The sequence below is a fragment of the Oncorhynchus gorbuscha genome, linkage group LG16 (assembly GCF_021184085.1).
Source record: "Oncorhynchus gorbuscha isolate QuinsamMale2020 ecotype Even-year linkage group LG16, OgorEven_v1.0, whole genome shotgun sequence".
Taxonomy (NCBI): domain Eukaryota; kingdom Metazoa; phylum Chordata; class Actinopteri; order Salmoniformes; family Salmonidae; genus Oncorhynchus; species Oncorhynchus gorbuscha.
In genome coordinates this window covers 98,263,278-98,277,652 of record NC_060188.1, presented here as the reverse complement: position 1 = coordinate 98,277,652, position 14,375 = coordinate 98,263,278, and the positions used below count along the sequence as shown (strand labels likewise).

Below are 14,375 nucleotides of genomic sequence, written 5' to 3'. Positions count from 1 at the left end.
TAGACTAGACTCTACCAGACTAGACTAGACTCTACCAGACTAGACTAGACTCTACCAGACTAGACTAGTCTAGACTCCACCAGACTAGACTAGACTCTACCAGACTAGACTAGTCTAGACTCCACCAGACTAGACTAGACTAGACTCCACCAGACTAGACTAGACTCCACCAGACTAGACTAGACTCTACCAGACTAGACTAGACTCTACCAGACTAGACTAGTCTAGACTCCACCAGACTAGACTAGACTAGACTCCACCAGACTAGACTAGACTCCACCAGACTAGACTAGACTCCACCAGACTAGACTAGACTCCACCAGACTAGACTAGACTCTACCAGACTAGACTAGACTCCACCAGACTAGACTAGACTCCACCAGACTAGACTAGACTCTACCAGACTAGAGGAGACTAGACTCCACCAGACTAGACTAGACTCCACCAGACTAGACTGGACTAGACTCTACCAGACTAGACTAGACTCTACCAGACTAGACTAGACTCCACCAGACTAGACTAGACTCCACCAGACTAGACTAGACTCTACCAGACTAGACTAGACTCTACCAGACTAGACTAGACTAGACTCCACCAGACTAGACTAGACTCTACCAGACTAGAGGAGACTAGACTCCACCAGACTAGACTAGACTCCACCAGACTAGACTAGACTCCACCAGACTAGACTAGACTCCACCAGACTAGACTAGACTAGACTCTACCAGACTAGACTAGACTCTACCAGACTAGACTAGACTAGACTCCACCAGACTAGACTAGACTCCACCAGACTAGACTAGACTCCACCAGACTAGACTAGACTCTACCAGACTAGACTAGACTCTACCAGACTAGACTAGACTAGACTCCACCAGACTAGACTAGACTCTACCAGACTAGAGGAGACTAGACTCCACCAGACTAGACTAGACTCCACCAGACTAGACTAGACTAGACTCTACCAGACTAGACTAGACTAGACTCCACCAGACTAGACTAGACTCCACCAGACTAGACTAGACTCCACCAGACTAGACTAGACTCTACCAGACTAGACTAGACTCTACCAGACTAGAGGAGACTAGACTCCACCAGACTAGACTAGACTAGACTCTACCAGACTAGACTAGACTCTACCAGACTAGACTAGACTCTACCAGACTAGACTAGACTCTACCAGACTAGACTAGACTCTACCAGACTAGACTAGACTCTACCAGACTAGACTAGACTCTACTAGACTAGAGGAGACTCCACCAGACTAGACTAGACTCTACCAGACTAGAGGAGACTCCACCAGACTAGACTAGACTCTACCAGACTAGAGGAGACTCCACCAGACTAGACTAGACTCTACCAGACTAGACTAGACTCTACCAGACTAGACTAGTCTAGACTCCACCAGACTAGACTAGACTCTACCAGACTAGACTAGTCTAGACTCCACCAGACTAGACTAGACTCCACCAGACTAGACTAGACTCCACCAGACTAGACTAGACTCTACCAGACTAGACTAGTCTAGACTCCACCAGACTAGACTAGACTAGACTCCACCAGACTAGACTAGACTCCACCAGACTAGACTAGACTCTACCAGACTAGACTAGACTCTACCAGACTAGACTAGACTAGACTCTACCAGACTAGACTAGACTCCACCAGACTAGACTAGACTCCACCAGACTAGACTAGACTCTACCAGACTAGACTAGACTCTACCAGACTAGACTAGACTCTACCAGACTAGAGGAGACTAGACTCCACCAGACTAGACTAGACTCCACCAGACTAGACTAGACTAGACTCTACCAGACTAGACTAGACTCTACCAGACTAGACTAGACTAGACTCCACCAGACTAGACTAGACTAGACTCCACCAGACTAGACTAGACTCCACCAGACTAGACTAGACTCTACCAGACTAGACTAGACTCTACCAGACTAGAGGAGACTAGACTCCACCAGACTAGACTAGACTCCACCAGACTAGACTAGACTAGACTCTACCAGACTAGACTAGACTCTACCAGACTAGACTAGACTAGACTCCACCAGACTAGACTAGACTCCACCAGACTAGACTAGACTAGACTCCACCAGACTAGAGGAGACTAGACTCCACCAGACTAGACTAGACTCCACCAGACTAGAGGAGACTAGACTCCACCAGACTAGAGGAGACTAGACTCCACCAGACTAGAGGAGACTAGACTCCACCAGACTAGAGGAGACTAGACTCCACCAGACTAGAGGAGACTAGACTCCACCAGACTAGACTAGACTCTACCAGACTAGAGGAGACTAGACTCCACCAGACTAGACTAGACTCTACCAGACTAGAGGAGACTAGACTCCACCAGACTAGAGGAGACTAGACTCTACCAGACTAGAGGAGACTCTACCAGACTAGAGGAGACTCTACCAGACTAGAGGAGACTAGACTCTACCAGACTAGACTAGACTCCACCAGACTAGACTAGACTCTACCAGACTAGAGGAGACTAGACTCCACCAGACTAGAGGAGACTAGACTCTACCAGACTAGACTAGACTCTACCAGACTAGAGGAGACTCTACCAGACTAGAGGAGACTAGACTCCACCAGACTAGAGGAGACTAGACTCCACCAGACTAGACTAGACTCTACCAGACTAGAGGAGACTAGACTCCACCAGACTAGAGGAGACTAGACTCCACCAGACTAGAGGAGACTAGACTCTACCAGACTAGACTAGACTCTACCAGACTAGAGGAGACTCCACCAGACTAGAGGAGACTAGACTCCACCAGACTAGAGGAGACTAGACTCCACCAGACTAGACTAGACTCTACCAGACTAGAGGAGACTAGACTCCACCAGACTAGACTAGACTCTACCAGACTAGAGGAGACTAGACTCCACCAGACTAGACTAGACTCTACCAGACTAGAGGAGACTAGACTCCACCAGACTAGACTAGACTCTACCAGACTAGAGGAGACTAGACTCCACCAGACTAGACTAGACTCCACCAGACTAGACTAGACTCTACCAGACTAGAGGAGACTAGACTCCACCAGACTAGACTAGACTCTACCAGACTAGAGGAGACTAGACTCCACCAGACTAGAGGAGACTAGACTCCACCAGACTAGAGGAGACTAGACTCCACCAGACTAGAGGAGACTAGACTCCACCAGACTAGAGGAGACTAGACTCCACCAGACTAGACTAGACTCTACCAGACTAGAGGAGACTAGACTCCACCAGACTAGACTAGACTCTACCAGACTAGAGGAGACTCTACCAGACTAGAGGAGACTCTACCAGACTAGAGGAGACTCTACCAGACTAGAGGAGACTAGACTCTACCAGACTAGAGTAGACTAGACTCTACCAGACTAGAGTAGACTAGACTCCACCAGACTAGACTAGACTCTACCAGACTAGAGGAGACTAGACTCCACCAGACTAGAGTAGACTAGACTCTACCAGACTAGACTAGACTCTACCAGACTAGAGGAGACTCCACCAGACTAGAGGAGACTAGACTCCACCAGACTAGAGGAGACTAGACTCCACCAGACTAGACTAGACTCTACCAGACTAGAGGAGACTCCACCAGACTAGACTAGACTCACCAGACTAGAGAGACTAGACCACCAGACTAGACTAGACTCTACCAGACTAGAGGAGACTAGACTCCACCAGACTAGAGACTAGACTCTACCAGACTAGACTAGACTAGACTCCACCAGACTAGACTAGACTCACCAGACTCCACCAGACTAGACTAGACTAGACTCTACCAGACTAGAGTAGACTAGACTCTACCAGACTAGACTAGACTAGACTCCACCAGACTAGACTAGACTCCACCAGACTAGAGGAGACTAGACTCCAGACCAGACTAGACTAGACTCTACCAGACTAGAGTAGACTAGACTCTACCAGACTAGAGTAGACTAGACTCCACCAGACTAGACTAGACTCTACCAGACTAGAGTAGACTAGACTCCACCAGACTAGACTAGACTCCACCAGACTAGAGTAGACTAGACTCTACCAGACTAGACTAGACTAGACTCCACCAGACTAGAGAGACTAGACTCCACCAGACTAGACTAGACTAGACTCCACCAGACTAGACAGACTAGACTAGACTAGACCACCAGACTAGACTAGACTCTACCAGACTAGAGGAGACTAGACTCCACCAGACTAGACTAGACTAGACTCTACCAGACTAGACTAGACTCTACCAGACTAGACTAGACTCCACCAGACTAGACTAGACTAGACTCCAGACCAGACTAGACTAGACTCTACCAGACTAGAGGAGACTAGACTCTACCAGACTAGACTAGACTCCACCAGACTAGAGAGAGACTCCACCAGACTAGACTAGACTCTACCAGACTAGAGAGAGACTCCACCAGACTAGACTAGACTCCACCAGACTAGAGGAGACTAGACTCACCAGACTAGACTAGACTCTACCAGACTAGACTAGACTCCAGACCAGACTAGACTAGACTAGACTCCACCAGACTAGACTAGACTCTACCAGACTAGAGGAGACTAGACTCCACCAGACTAGACTAGACTCCACCAGACTAGACTAGACTCCACCAGACTAGACTAGACTCTACCAGACTAGAGGAGACTAGACTCCACCAGACTAGACTAGACTAGACTCCACCAGACTAGACTAGACTCCACCAGACTAGACTAGACTCTACCAGACTAGACTAGACTCTACCAGACTAGACTAGACTAGACTCCACCAGACTAGACTAGACTCCACCAGACTAGACTAGACTCCACCAGACTAGACTAGACTCTACCAGACTAGACTAGACTCTACCAGACTAGACTAGACTCACCAGACTAGAGGAGACTAGACTCCACCAGACTAGAGGAGACTAGACTCCACCAGACTAGAGGAGACTAGACTCTACCAGACTAGAGGAGACTAGACTCTACCAGACTAGAGTAGACTAGACTCCACCAGACTAGACTAGACTAGACTCCACCAGACTAGACTAGACTCCACCAGACTAGACTAGACTAGACTCACCAGACTAGAGGAGACTAGACTCTACCAGACTAGAGGAGACTAGACTCCACCAGACTAGACTAGACTCCACCAGACTAGACTAGACTAGACTCTACCAGACTAGACTAGACTAGACTCCACCAGACTAGACTAGACTAGACTCCACCAGACTAGACTAGACTCCACCAGACTAGACTAGACTAGACTCCACCAGACTAGAGGAGACTAGACTCCACCAGACTAGACTAGACTCCACCAGACTAGACTAGACTCCACCAGACTAGAGGAGACTAGACTCCACCAGACTAGAGGAGACTAGACTCCACCAGACTAGAGGAGACTAGACTCCACCAGACTAGAGGAGACTAGACTCCACCAGACTAGAGGAGACTAGACTCCACCAGACTAGAGGAGACTAGACTCCACCAGACTAGACTAGACTCTACCAGACTAGAGGAGACTAGACTCCACCAGACTAGACTAGACTCCACCAGACTAGAGGAGACTAGACTCCACCAGACTAGAGGAGACTAGACTAGACTCCACCAGACTAGAGGAGACCAGACTAGAGGAGACTCTACCAGACTAGAGGAGACTAGACTCTACCAGACTAGAGTAGACTAGACTCCACCAGACTAGACTAGACTCCACCAGACTAGAGGAGACTAGACTCCACCAGACTAGACTAGACTCCACCAGACTAGAGGAGACTAGACTCTACCAGACTAGACTAGACTCCACCAGACTAGAGGAGACTAGACTACTCCACCAGACCAGACTAGACTCCACCAGACTAGAGACTAGACTCCACCAGACTAGAGAGACTAGACTCCACCAGACTAGACTAGACTAGACTCCACCAGACTAGAGGAGACTAGACTCCACCAGACTAGACTAGACTCCACCAGAGACTAGACTCACCAGACTAGAGGAGACTAGACTCACCAGACTAGACTAGACTCCACCAGACTAGAGACTAGACTCCACCAGACTAGACTAGACTCCACCAGACTAGAGGAGACTAGACTCCACCAGACTAGAGGAGACTAGACTCTACCAGACTAGAGGAGACTAGACTCCACCAGACTAGACTAGACTAGACTCCACCAGACTAGAGGAGACTAGACTCCACCAGACTAGACTAGACTAGACTCCACCAGACTAGACTAGACTAGACTCCACCAGACTAGACTAGACTCCACCAGACTAGACTAGACTAGACTCACCAGACTAGAGTAGACTAGACTCCACCAGACTAGACTAGACTCCACCAGACTAGACTAGACTCTACCAGACTAGAGACTAGACTAGACTCTAGACAGACTCCACCAGACTAGACTCTGCCAGACTAGAGGAGACTAGACTCCACCAGACTAGAGGAGACTAGACTCCACCAGACTAGAGGAGACTAGACTCCACCAGACTAGAGGAGACTAGACTCCACCAGACTAGACTAGACTAGACTCCACCAGACTAGAGTAGACTAGACTCCACCAGACTAGAGGAGACTAGACTCCACCAGACTAGACTAGACTCCACCAGACTAGACTAGACTCCACCAGACTAGAGTAGACTAGACTCCACCAGACTAGAGTAGACTAGACTCCACCAGACTAGACTAGACTCCACCAGACTAGACTAGACTAGACTCCACCAGACTAGACTAGACTAGACTAGACTAGACTCCACCAGACTAGAGACTAGACTCCACCAGACTAGACTAGACTAGACACCAGACTAGACTAGACTCCACCAGACTAGACTAGACTCCACCAGAGAGGACTAGACTAGACTCCACCAGACTAGAGAGACTAGACTAGACTCCACCAGACTAGAGGAGACTAGACTACCAGACTCCACCAGACTAGACTCCACCAGACTAGACTCTACCAGACTAGAGTAGACTAGACTCCACCAGACTAGACTAGACTCCACCAGACTAGAGGAGACTAGACTCCACCAGACTAGACTAGACTCCACCAGACTAGACTAGACTAGACTCCACCAGACTAGACTAGACTAGACTCCACCAGACTAGACTAGACTCCACCAGACTAGACTCCACCAGACTAGACTAGACCACCAGACTAGACTAGACTAGACTCCACCAGACTAGACTAGACTAGACTCCACCAGACTAGACTAGACTCCACCAGACTAGACTAGACTCCACCAGACTAGACTAGACTCCACCAGACTAGACTAGACTCCACCAGACCAGACTAGACTAGACTCCACCAGACTAGACTAGACTCCACCAGACTAGACTAGACTCCACCAGACTAGAGTAGACTAGACCCAGACTAGACTAGACTCACCAGACTAGAGTAGACTAGACTCCACCAGACTAGAGTAGACTCCACCAGACTAGACTAGACTCCACCAGACTAGAGTAGACTAGACTTCACCAGACTAGAGTAGACTAGACTCCACCAGACTAGAGTAGACTAGACTCCACCAGACTAGAGTAGACTAGACTCCACCAGACTAGACTCCACCAGACTAGACTCACCAGACTAGAGTAGACTAGACTCCACCAGACTAGACTCCACCAGACTAGACTCCACCAGACTAGAGTAGACTAGACTCCACCAGACTAGAGTAGACTAGACTCCACCGGACTAGAGTAGACTAGAGTCCACCGGACTAGAGTAGACTAGACTCCACCAGACTAGACTAGACTAGACTAGACTCCACCAGACTAGACTAGACTAGACTCCACCAGACTAGACTAGACTAGACTCCACCAGACTAGACTAGACTAGACTCCACCAGACTAGAGTAGACTAGACTCCACCAGACTAGAGTAGACTAGACTCCACCAGACTAGAGTAGACTCCACCAGACTAGACTCCACCAGACTAGAGTAGACTAGACTCCACCAGACTCCACCAGACTAGAGTAGACTAGACTCCACCAGACTAGAGTAGACTAGACTCCACCAGACTAGACTAGACTCCACCAGACTAGACTAGACTAGACTCCACCAGACTAGACTAGACTCCACCAGACTAGAGTAGACTAGACTCCACCAGACTAGAGTAGACTAGACTCCACCAGACTAGAGTAGACTAGACTCCAACAGACTCCACCAGACTAGACTAGACTCCACCAGACTAGACTAGACTAGACTCCACCAGACTAGACTAGACTCCACCAGACTAGACTAGACTCCACCAGACTAGAGTAGACTAGACTCCACCAGACTAGACTAGACTCCACCAGACTAGACTAGACTCCACCAGACTAGACTAGACTCCACCAGACTAGACTAGACTAGACTCCACCAGACTAGAGTAGACTAGACTCCACCAGACTAGAGTAGACTAGACTCCACCAGACTAGAGTAGATTAGACTCCACCAGACTAGACTAGACTCCACCAGACTAGACTCCACCAGACTAGAGTAGACTAGACTCCACCAGACTAGAGTAGACTCCACCAGACTCCACCAGACTAGACTAGACTCCACCAGACTAGACTAGACTAGACTCCACCAGACTAGACTAGACTCCACCAGACTAGACTAGACTCCACCAGACTAGACTAGACTAGACTCCACCAGACTAGACTAGACTAGACTCCACCAGACTAGAGACTAGACTCCACCAGACTAGACTCCACCAGACTAGACTAGACTCCACCAGACTAGACTAGACTCCACCAGACTAGAGTAGACTAGACTCCACCAGACTAGAGTAGACTAGACTCCACCAGACTAGACTAGACTCCACCAGACTCCACCAGACTAGACTAGACTCCACCAGACTAGACTAGACTCCACCAGACTAGACTAGACTCCACCAGACTAGACTAGACTCCACCAGACTAGACTAGACTCCACCAGACTAGACTAGACTCCACCAGACTAGACTAGACTCCACCAGACTAGACTCCACCAGACTAGACTCCACCAGACTAGACTAGACTCCACCTAGACTAGACCAGACTCCACCAGACTAGACTAGACTCCACCAGACAGACTAGACTAGACTAGACTCCACCAGACTAGACTAGACTCCACCAGACCAGACTAGACTCCACCAGACTAGAGTAGACTAGACTCCACCAGACTAGAGTAGACTAGACTCCACCAGACTAGAGTAGACTAGACTCCACCAGACTAGACTAGACTCCACCAGACTAGACTCCACCAGACAGACTAGACTCCACCCAGACAGACTAGACTCCACCAGACTAGACTCCACCAGACCACCAGACTAGACTAGACTCCACCAGACTAGACTAGACTCCACCAGACTAGACTAGACTCCACCAGACAGACTAGACTAGACTCCACCAGACTAGACTAGACTCCACCAGACTAGAGTAGACTAGACTCCACCAGACTAGAGTAGACTAGACTCCACCAGACTAGAGTAGACTCCACCAGACTCCACCAGACTAGACTAGACTCCACCAGACTAGACTAGACTCCACCAGACTAGACTAGACTCCACCAGACTAGACTAGACTCCACCAGACTAGACTAGACTCCACCAGACTAGACTAGACTAGACTCCACCAGACTAGACTCCACCAGACTAGACTCCACCAGACTCCACCAGACTAGACTAGACTAGACTCCACCAGACTAGACTAGTCTAGACTCCACCAGACTAGACTAGACTCCACCTAGACTCCCACCAGACTAGACTAGACTAGACTCCACCCAGACTAGACTCCACCAGACTAGACTAGTCTAGACTCCACCAGACTAGACTAGTCTAGACTCCACCAGACTAGACTAGTCTAGACTCCACCAGACTAGACTAGACTAGACTCCACCAGACTAGACTAGACTAGACTCCACCAGACTAGACTAGACTAGACTCCACCAGACTAGACTAGACTCCACCAGACTAGACTAGACTAGACTAGACCACCAGACTAGACTAGACTAGAGACTAGAGACTAGACTCCACCAGACTAGACTAGACTAGACTCCACCAGACTAGTCTAGACTCCACCAGACTAGACTCCACCAGACTAGACTAGACTCCACCAGACTAGACTAGACTAGACTCCACCAGACTAGACTAGACTCCACCAGACTAGAGACTAGACTCCACCAGACTAGACTCCACCAGACTAGACTCCACCAGACTAGACTCCACCAGACTAGACTCCACCAGACTAGACTCCACCAGACTAGACTCCACCAGACTAGACTAGTCTAGACTCCACCAGACTAGACTAGTCTAGACTCCACCAGACTAGACTAGACTCCACCAGACTAGAGACTCCACCAGACTAGACTAGACTCCACCAGACTAGACTCCACCAGACTAGACTAGTCTAGACTCCACCAGACTAGACTAGTCTAGACTCCACCAGACTAGACTAGTCTAGACTCCACCAGACTAGACTAGACTCCACCAGACTAGACTCCACCAGACTAGACCACTAGACTCCACCAGACCAGACTAGACTCTACAGAGTCCCAGCCCTGACAACCTTTACAGTTCATGACCCCCCCCATGGCCAAGACATCTACAAAGCCCCAGCCCTGACAACCTTTACAGTTCATGACCCCCCCCCATGGCCAAGACAGATTAATAATATGGTTACCCTCTCACCGTCACCCATTAAGAGAGGGATTTAAACACTTCAGATACAACCAGCATGACATCAGTTCTCGTCCCTCCCATTTCCCAACATCCCACAGTGTTATTCTGCTCTAAATGACAGTGATGTTATTGGTTGGTTCTTCACATCGCTGTGTCGTCATGGGAAACACAACGTGCCTTTGCTCAAACTTCCTTTCTGAGATGATTTCACAACTGTAATGTTCTCTCAAGCTATTACCTATGCATGGATCCTATTGAAGCTTGGTGTATGCTGTATTCTATATTATATTAACCAACAGAATGAAATAGTTCCTATATATTATGTCTTGTTTTGTTGTTGAGATCTTTAGCTAAACTGTTATCTATGCAGATCTTTAGCTAAAACTGTTATCTATGCACCATTCCCCAGTCAATGATATGAAGCTCAAATACAGTATGTACATATTTCCCAGTCTGTATATTCGCCCCAAATGGCACCCTGTTCCCGTAGTGCTCTAGTTTTGACCAGGCCCATGCAGCTCTGGTCAACAGTAGTGTCCTCTAATAGAGATTAGGGTGCCATGTGGGAAACATGTCCTGTTAAACACACGATCATGTTGTTTTCATGATTCATAGTAACTCATCATATTTTGTTTTCTGTTTTCTGAGATAATGATCGACGGAAAGTGATTGTCTCATTGATAATCAAAGTGAACATAAGCAATGTATGATTTTTAAAATTCAAACCCTGATTTAATAGCAATATTTCAAATCCAGGCGAATTGAACTTCAGACTTAAAGATGTGTTTGTGATGGATAATGTTTGCCCTACCTCTAACAATACATTGTGTTATCTGTGCCAAAGCCTTGCTATGCATATAGAAAATGGCAACTTTTACATGAGTCATGAGTCACCCCCTAGATGTCCTTTAGAAGTCATCCACCGTTTCCATAACATACTGAATCCTACAGCTGTCACCATTCAGTTTCCATAACATACTGAATCCTACAGCTGTCACCATTCAGTTTCCATAACATACTGAATCCTACAGCTGTCACCATTCAGTTTCCATAACATACTGAATCCTACAGCTGTCACCATTCAGTTTCCATAACATACTGAATCCTACAGCTGTCACCATTCAGTTCCCATAACATACTGAATCCTACAGCTGTCACCATTCAGTTTCCATAACATACTGAATCCTACAGCTGTCACCATTCAGTTTCCATAACATACTGAATCCTACAGCTGTCACCATTCAGTTTCCATAACATACTGAATCCTACAGCTGTCACCATTCAGTTCCCATAACATACTGAATCCTACAGCTGTCAGACTTCAAGTAGAGTCAGGAAAAGTTATCCACAAGATATCCCATCAGACTATAGTAGCATTGAGACTCTGACAGACTGATTTGTCTGACAGTCACCTGGGATGTCATTTTAACCAGAGATGCTCAGGAAAGATATTCAATAGACACTGACGACGGCCATGTTGTCTCCTCCACCAGAGCAACATGGATTACATCTCTCTGCGTGCCTGTCTGATTAAATGTTCTCTCCGACCGTCACACAGTGAGATGTGATGGTCGGACACATGGTTGACAATGGTGTTTTTACCTGACAGTACTGTAGGGACCAGGTTGAAGAGAGTTAGGGTTGTTGTGATGGTTAGGGTTGTTGTGATGGTTAGGGTTGTTGTGATGGTTAGGGTTGTTGTGATGTGGTGTAGTCTACTGGTGTTGTCCACATGGTCCTGTGGTGGGGTAGTCTACTGGTGTTGTCCACATGGTCCTGTGGTGGGGTGGTGGGGTGGTCTACTGGTGTTGTCCACATGGTCCTGTGGTGGGGTGGTCTACTGGTGTTGTCCACATGGTCCTGTGGTGGGTGGTGGGGTGGTCTACTGGTGTTGTCCACATGGTCCTGTGGTGGGGTGGTCTACTGGTGTTGTCCACATGGTCCTGTGGTGGGGTGGTCTACTGGTGTTGTCCACATGGTCCTGTGGTGGGGTGGTCTACTGGTGTTGTTCACATGGTCCTGTGGTGGGTAGTCTACTGGTGTTGTCCACATGGTCCTGTGGTGGGGTGGTGGGGTAGTCTACTGGTGTTGTCCACATGGTCCTGTGGTGGGGTGGTCTACTGGTGTTGTCCACATGGTCCTGTGGTGGGTAGTCTACTGGTGTTGTCCACATGGTCCTGTGGTGGGGTGGTGGGGTAGTCTACTGGTGTTGTCCACATGGTCCTGTGGTGGGGTGGTCTACTGGTGTTGTCCACATGGTCCTGTGGTGGGGTGGTCTACTGGTGTTGTCCACATGGTCCTGGTGGGGTGGGGTGGTCTACTGGTGTTGTCCACATGGTCCTGTGGTGGGGTGGTCTACTGGTGTTGTCCACATGGTCCTGTGGTGGGGTGGTCTACTGGTGTTGTCCACATGGTCCTGTGGTGGGTAGTCTACTGGTGTTGTCCACATGGTCCTGTGGTGGGGTAGTCTACTGGTGTTGTCCACATGGTCCTGTGGTGGGGTGGTCTACTGGTGTTGTCCACATGGTCCTGTGGTGGGGTGGTCTACTGGTGTTGTCCACATGGTCCTGTGGTGGGGTGGTCTACTGGTGTTGTCCACATGGTCCTGTGGTGGGGTGGTCTACTGGTGTTGTCCACATGGTCCTGTGGTGGGGTGGTGGGGTGGTCTACTGGTGTTGTCCACATGGTCCTGTGGTGGGGTGGTCTACTGGTGTTGTCCACATGGTCCTGTGGTGGGGTGGTCTACTGGTGTTGTCCACATGGTCCTGTGGTGGGTGGTCTACTGGTGTTGTCCACATGGTCCTGTGGTGGGGTGGTCTACTGGTGTTGTTCACATGGTCCTGTGGTGGGGTGGTGGGGTAGTCTACTGGTGTTGTCCACATGGTCCTGTGGTGGGGTGGTCTACTGGTGTTGTCCACATGGTCCTGTGGTGGGGTGGTGGGGTGGTCTACTGGTGTTGTCCACATGGTCCTGTGGTGGGGTGGTGGGGTGGTCTACTGGTGTTGTTCACATGGTCCTGTGGTGGGGTGGTGGGGTAGTCTACTGGTGTTGTCCACATGGTCCTGTGGTGGGGTGGTCTACATGGTCCTGTGGTGGGGTGGTGGGGTAGTCTACTGGTGTTGTCCACATGGTCCTGTGGTGGGGTGGTCTACTGGTGTTGTCCACATGGTCCTGTGGTGGGGTGGTCTACTGGTGTTGTCCACATGGTCCTGTGGTGGGGTGGTCTACTGGTGTTGTCCACATGGTCCTGTGGTGGGGTGGTGGGGTGGTCTACTGGTGTTGTCCACATGGTCCTGTGGTGGGTGGTGGGGTGGTCTACTGGTGTTGTCCACATGGTCCTGTGGTGGGGTGGTCTACTGGTGTTGTCCACATGGTCCTGTGGTGGGGTGGTCTACTGGTGTTGTCCACATGGTCCTGTGGTGGGGTGGTGGGGTGGTCTACTGGTGTTGTCCACATGGTCCTGTGGTGGGTGGTGGGGTAGTCTACTGGTGTTGTTCACATGGTCCTGTGGTGGGGTGGTGGGGTGGTCTACTGGTGTTGTCCACATGGTCCTGTGGTGGGGTGGTGGGGTGGTCTACTGGTGTTGTCCACATGGTCCTGTGGTGGGGTGGTGGGGTGGTCTACTGGTGTTGTCCACATGGTCCTGTGGTGGGTGGTGGGGTGGTCTACTGGTGTTGTCCACATGGTCCTGTGGTGGGGTGGTCTACTGGTGTTGTCCACATGGTCCTGTGGTGGGGTGGTGGGGTGGTCTACTGGTG

At 49.3% G+C, this 14,375-nt stretch overlaps 1 protein-coding gene across 1 annotated transcript; it reads left to right on the top strand.

Annotated features, from left to right (window-relative positions):
* The first annotated feature begins 10,476 nt into the window (after positions 1-10,476).
* On the top strand, positions 10,477-14,112 carry LOC123999503. Its single transcript, XM_046305363.1, has 2 exons — positions 10,477-13,698; positions 13,732-14,112. Exons 1-2 carry the CDS (start codon positions 13,103-13,105, stop codon positions 14,096-14,098), a joined length of 963 nt encoding a protein of 320 aa, XP_046161319.1. The 5' UTR covers positions 10,477-13,102; the 3' UTR covers positions 14,099-14,112.
* The last annotated feature ends 263 nt before the right edge of the window (positions 14,113-14,375 follow it).

Excerpts from the sequence above, each read along its gene's own strand:
- LOC123999503 (XM_046305363.1), top strand. The coding sequence starts at position 13,103 with ATGGTCCTGTGGTGGGGTGGTCTACTGGTGTTGTCCACATGGTCCTGT. Across the intron at positions 13,699-13,731 it reads CCTGTGGTGGGGTGGTCTAC|TGGTGTTGTCCACATGGTCC; the intron begins ATGGTCCTGTGG and ends GGGGTAGTCTAC.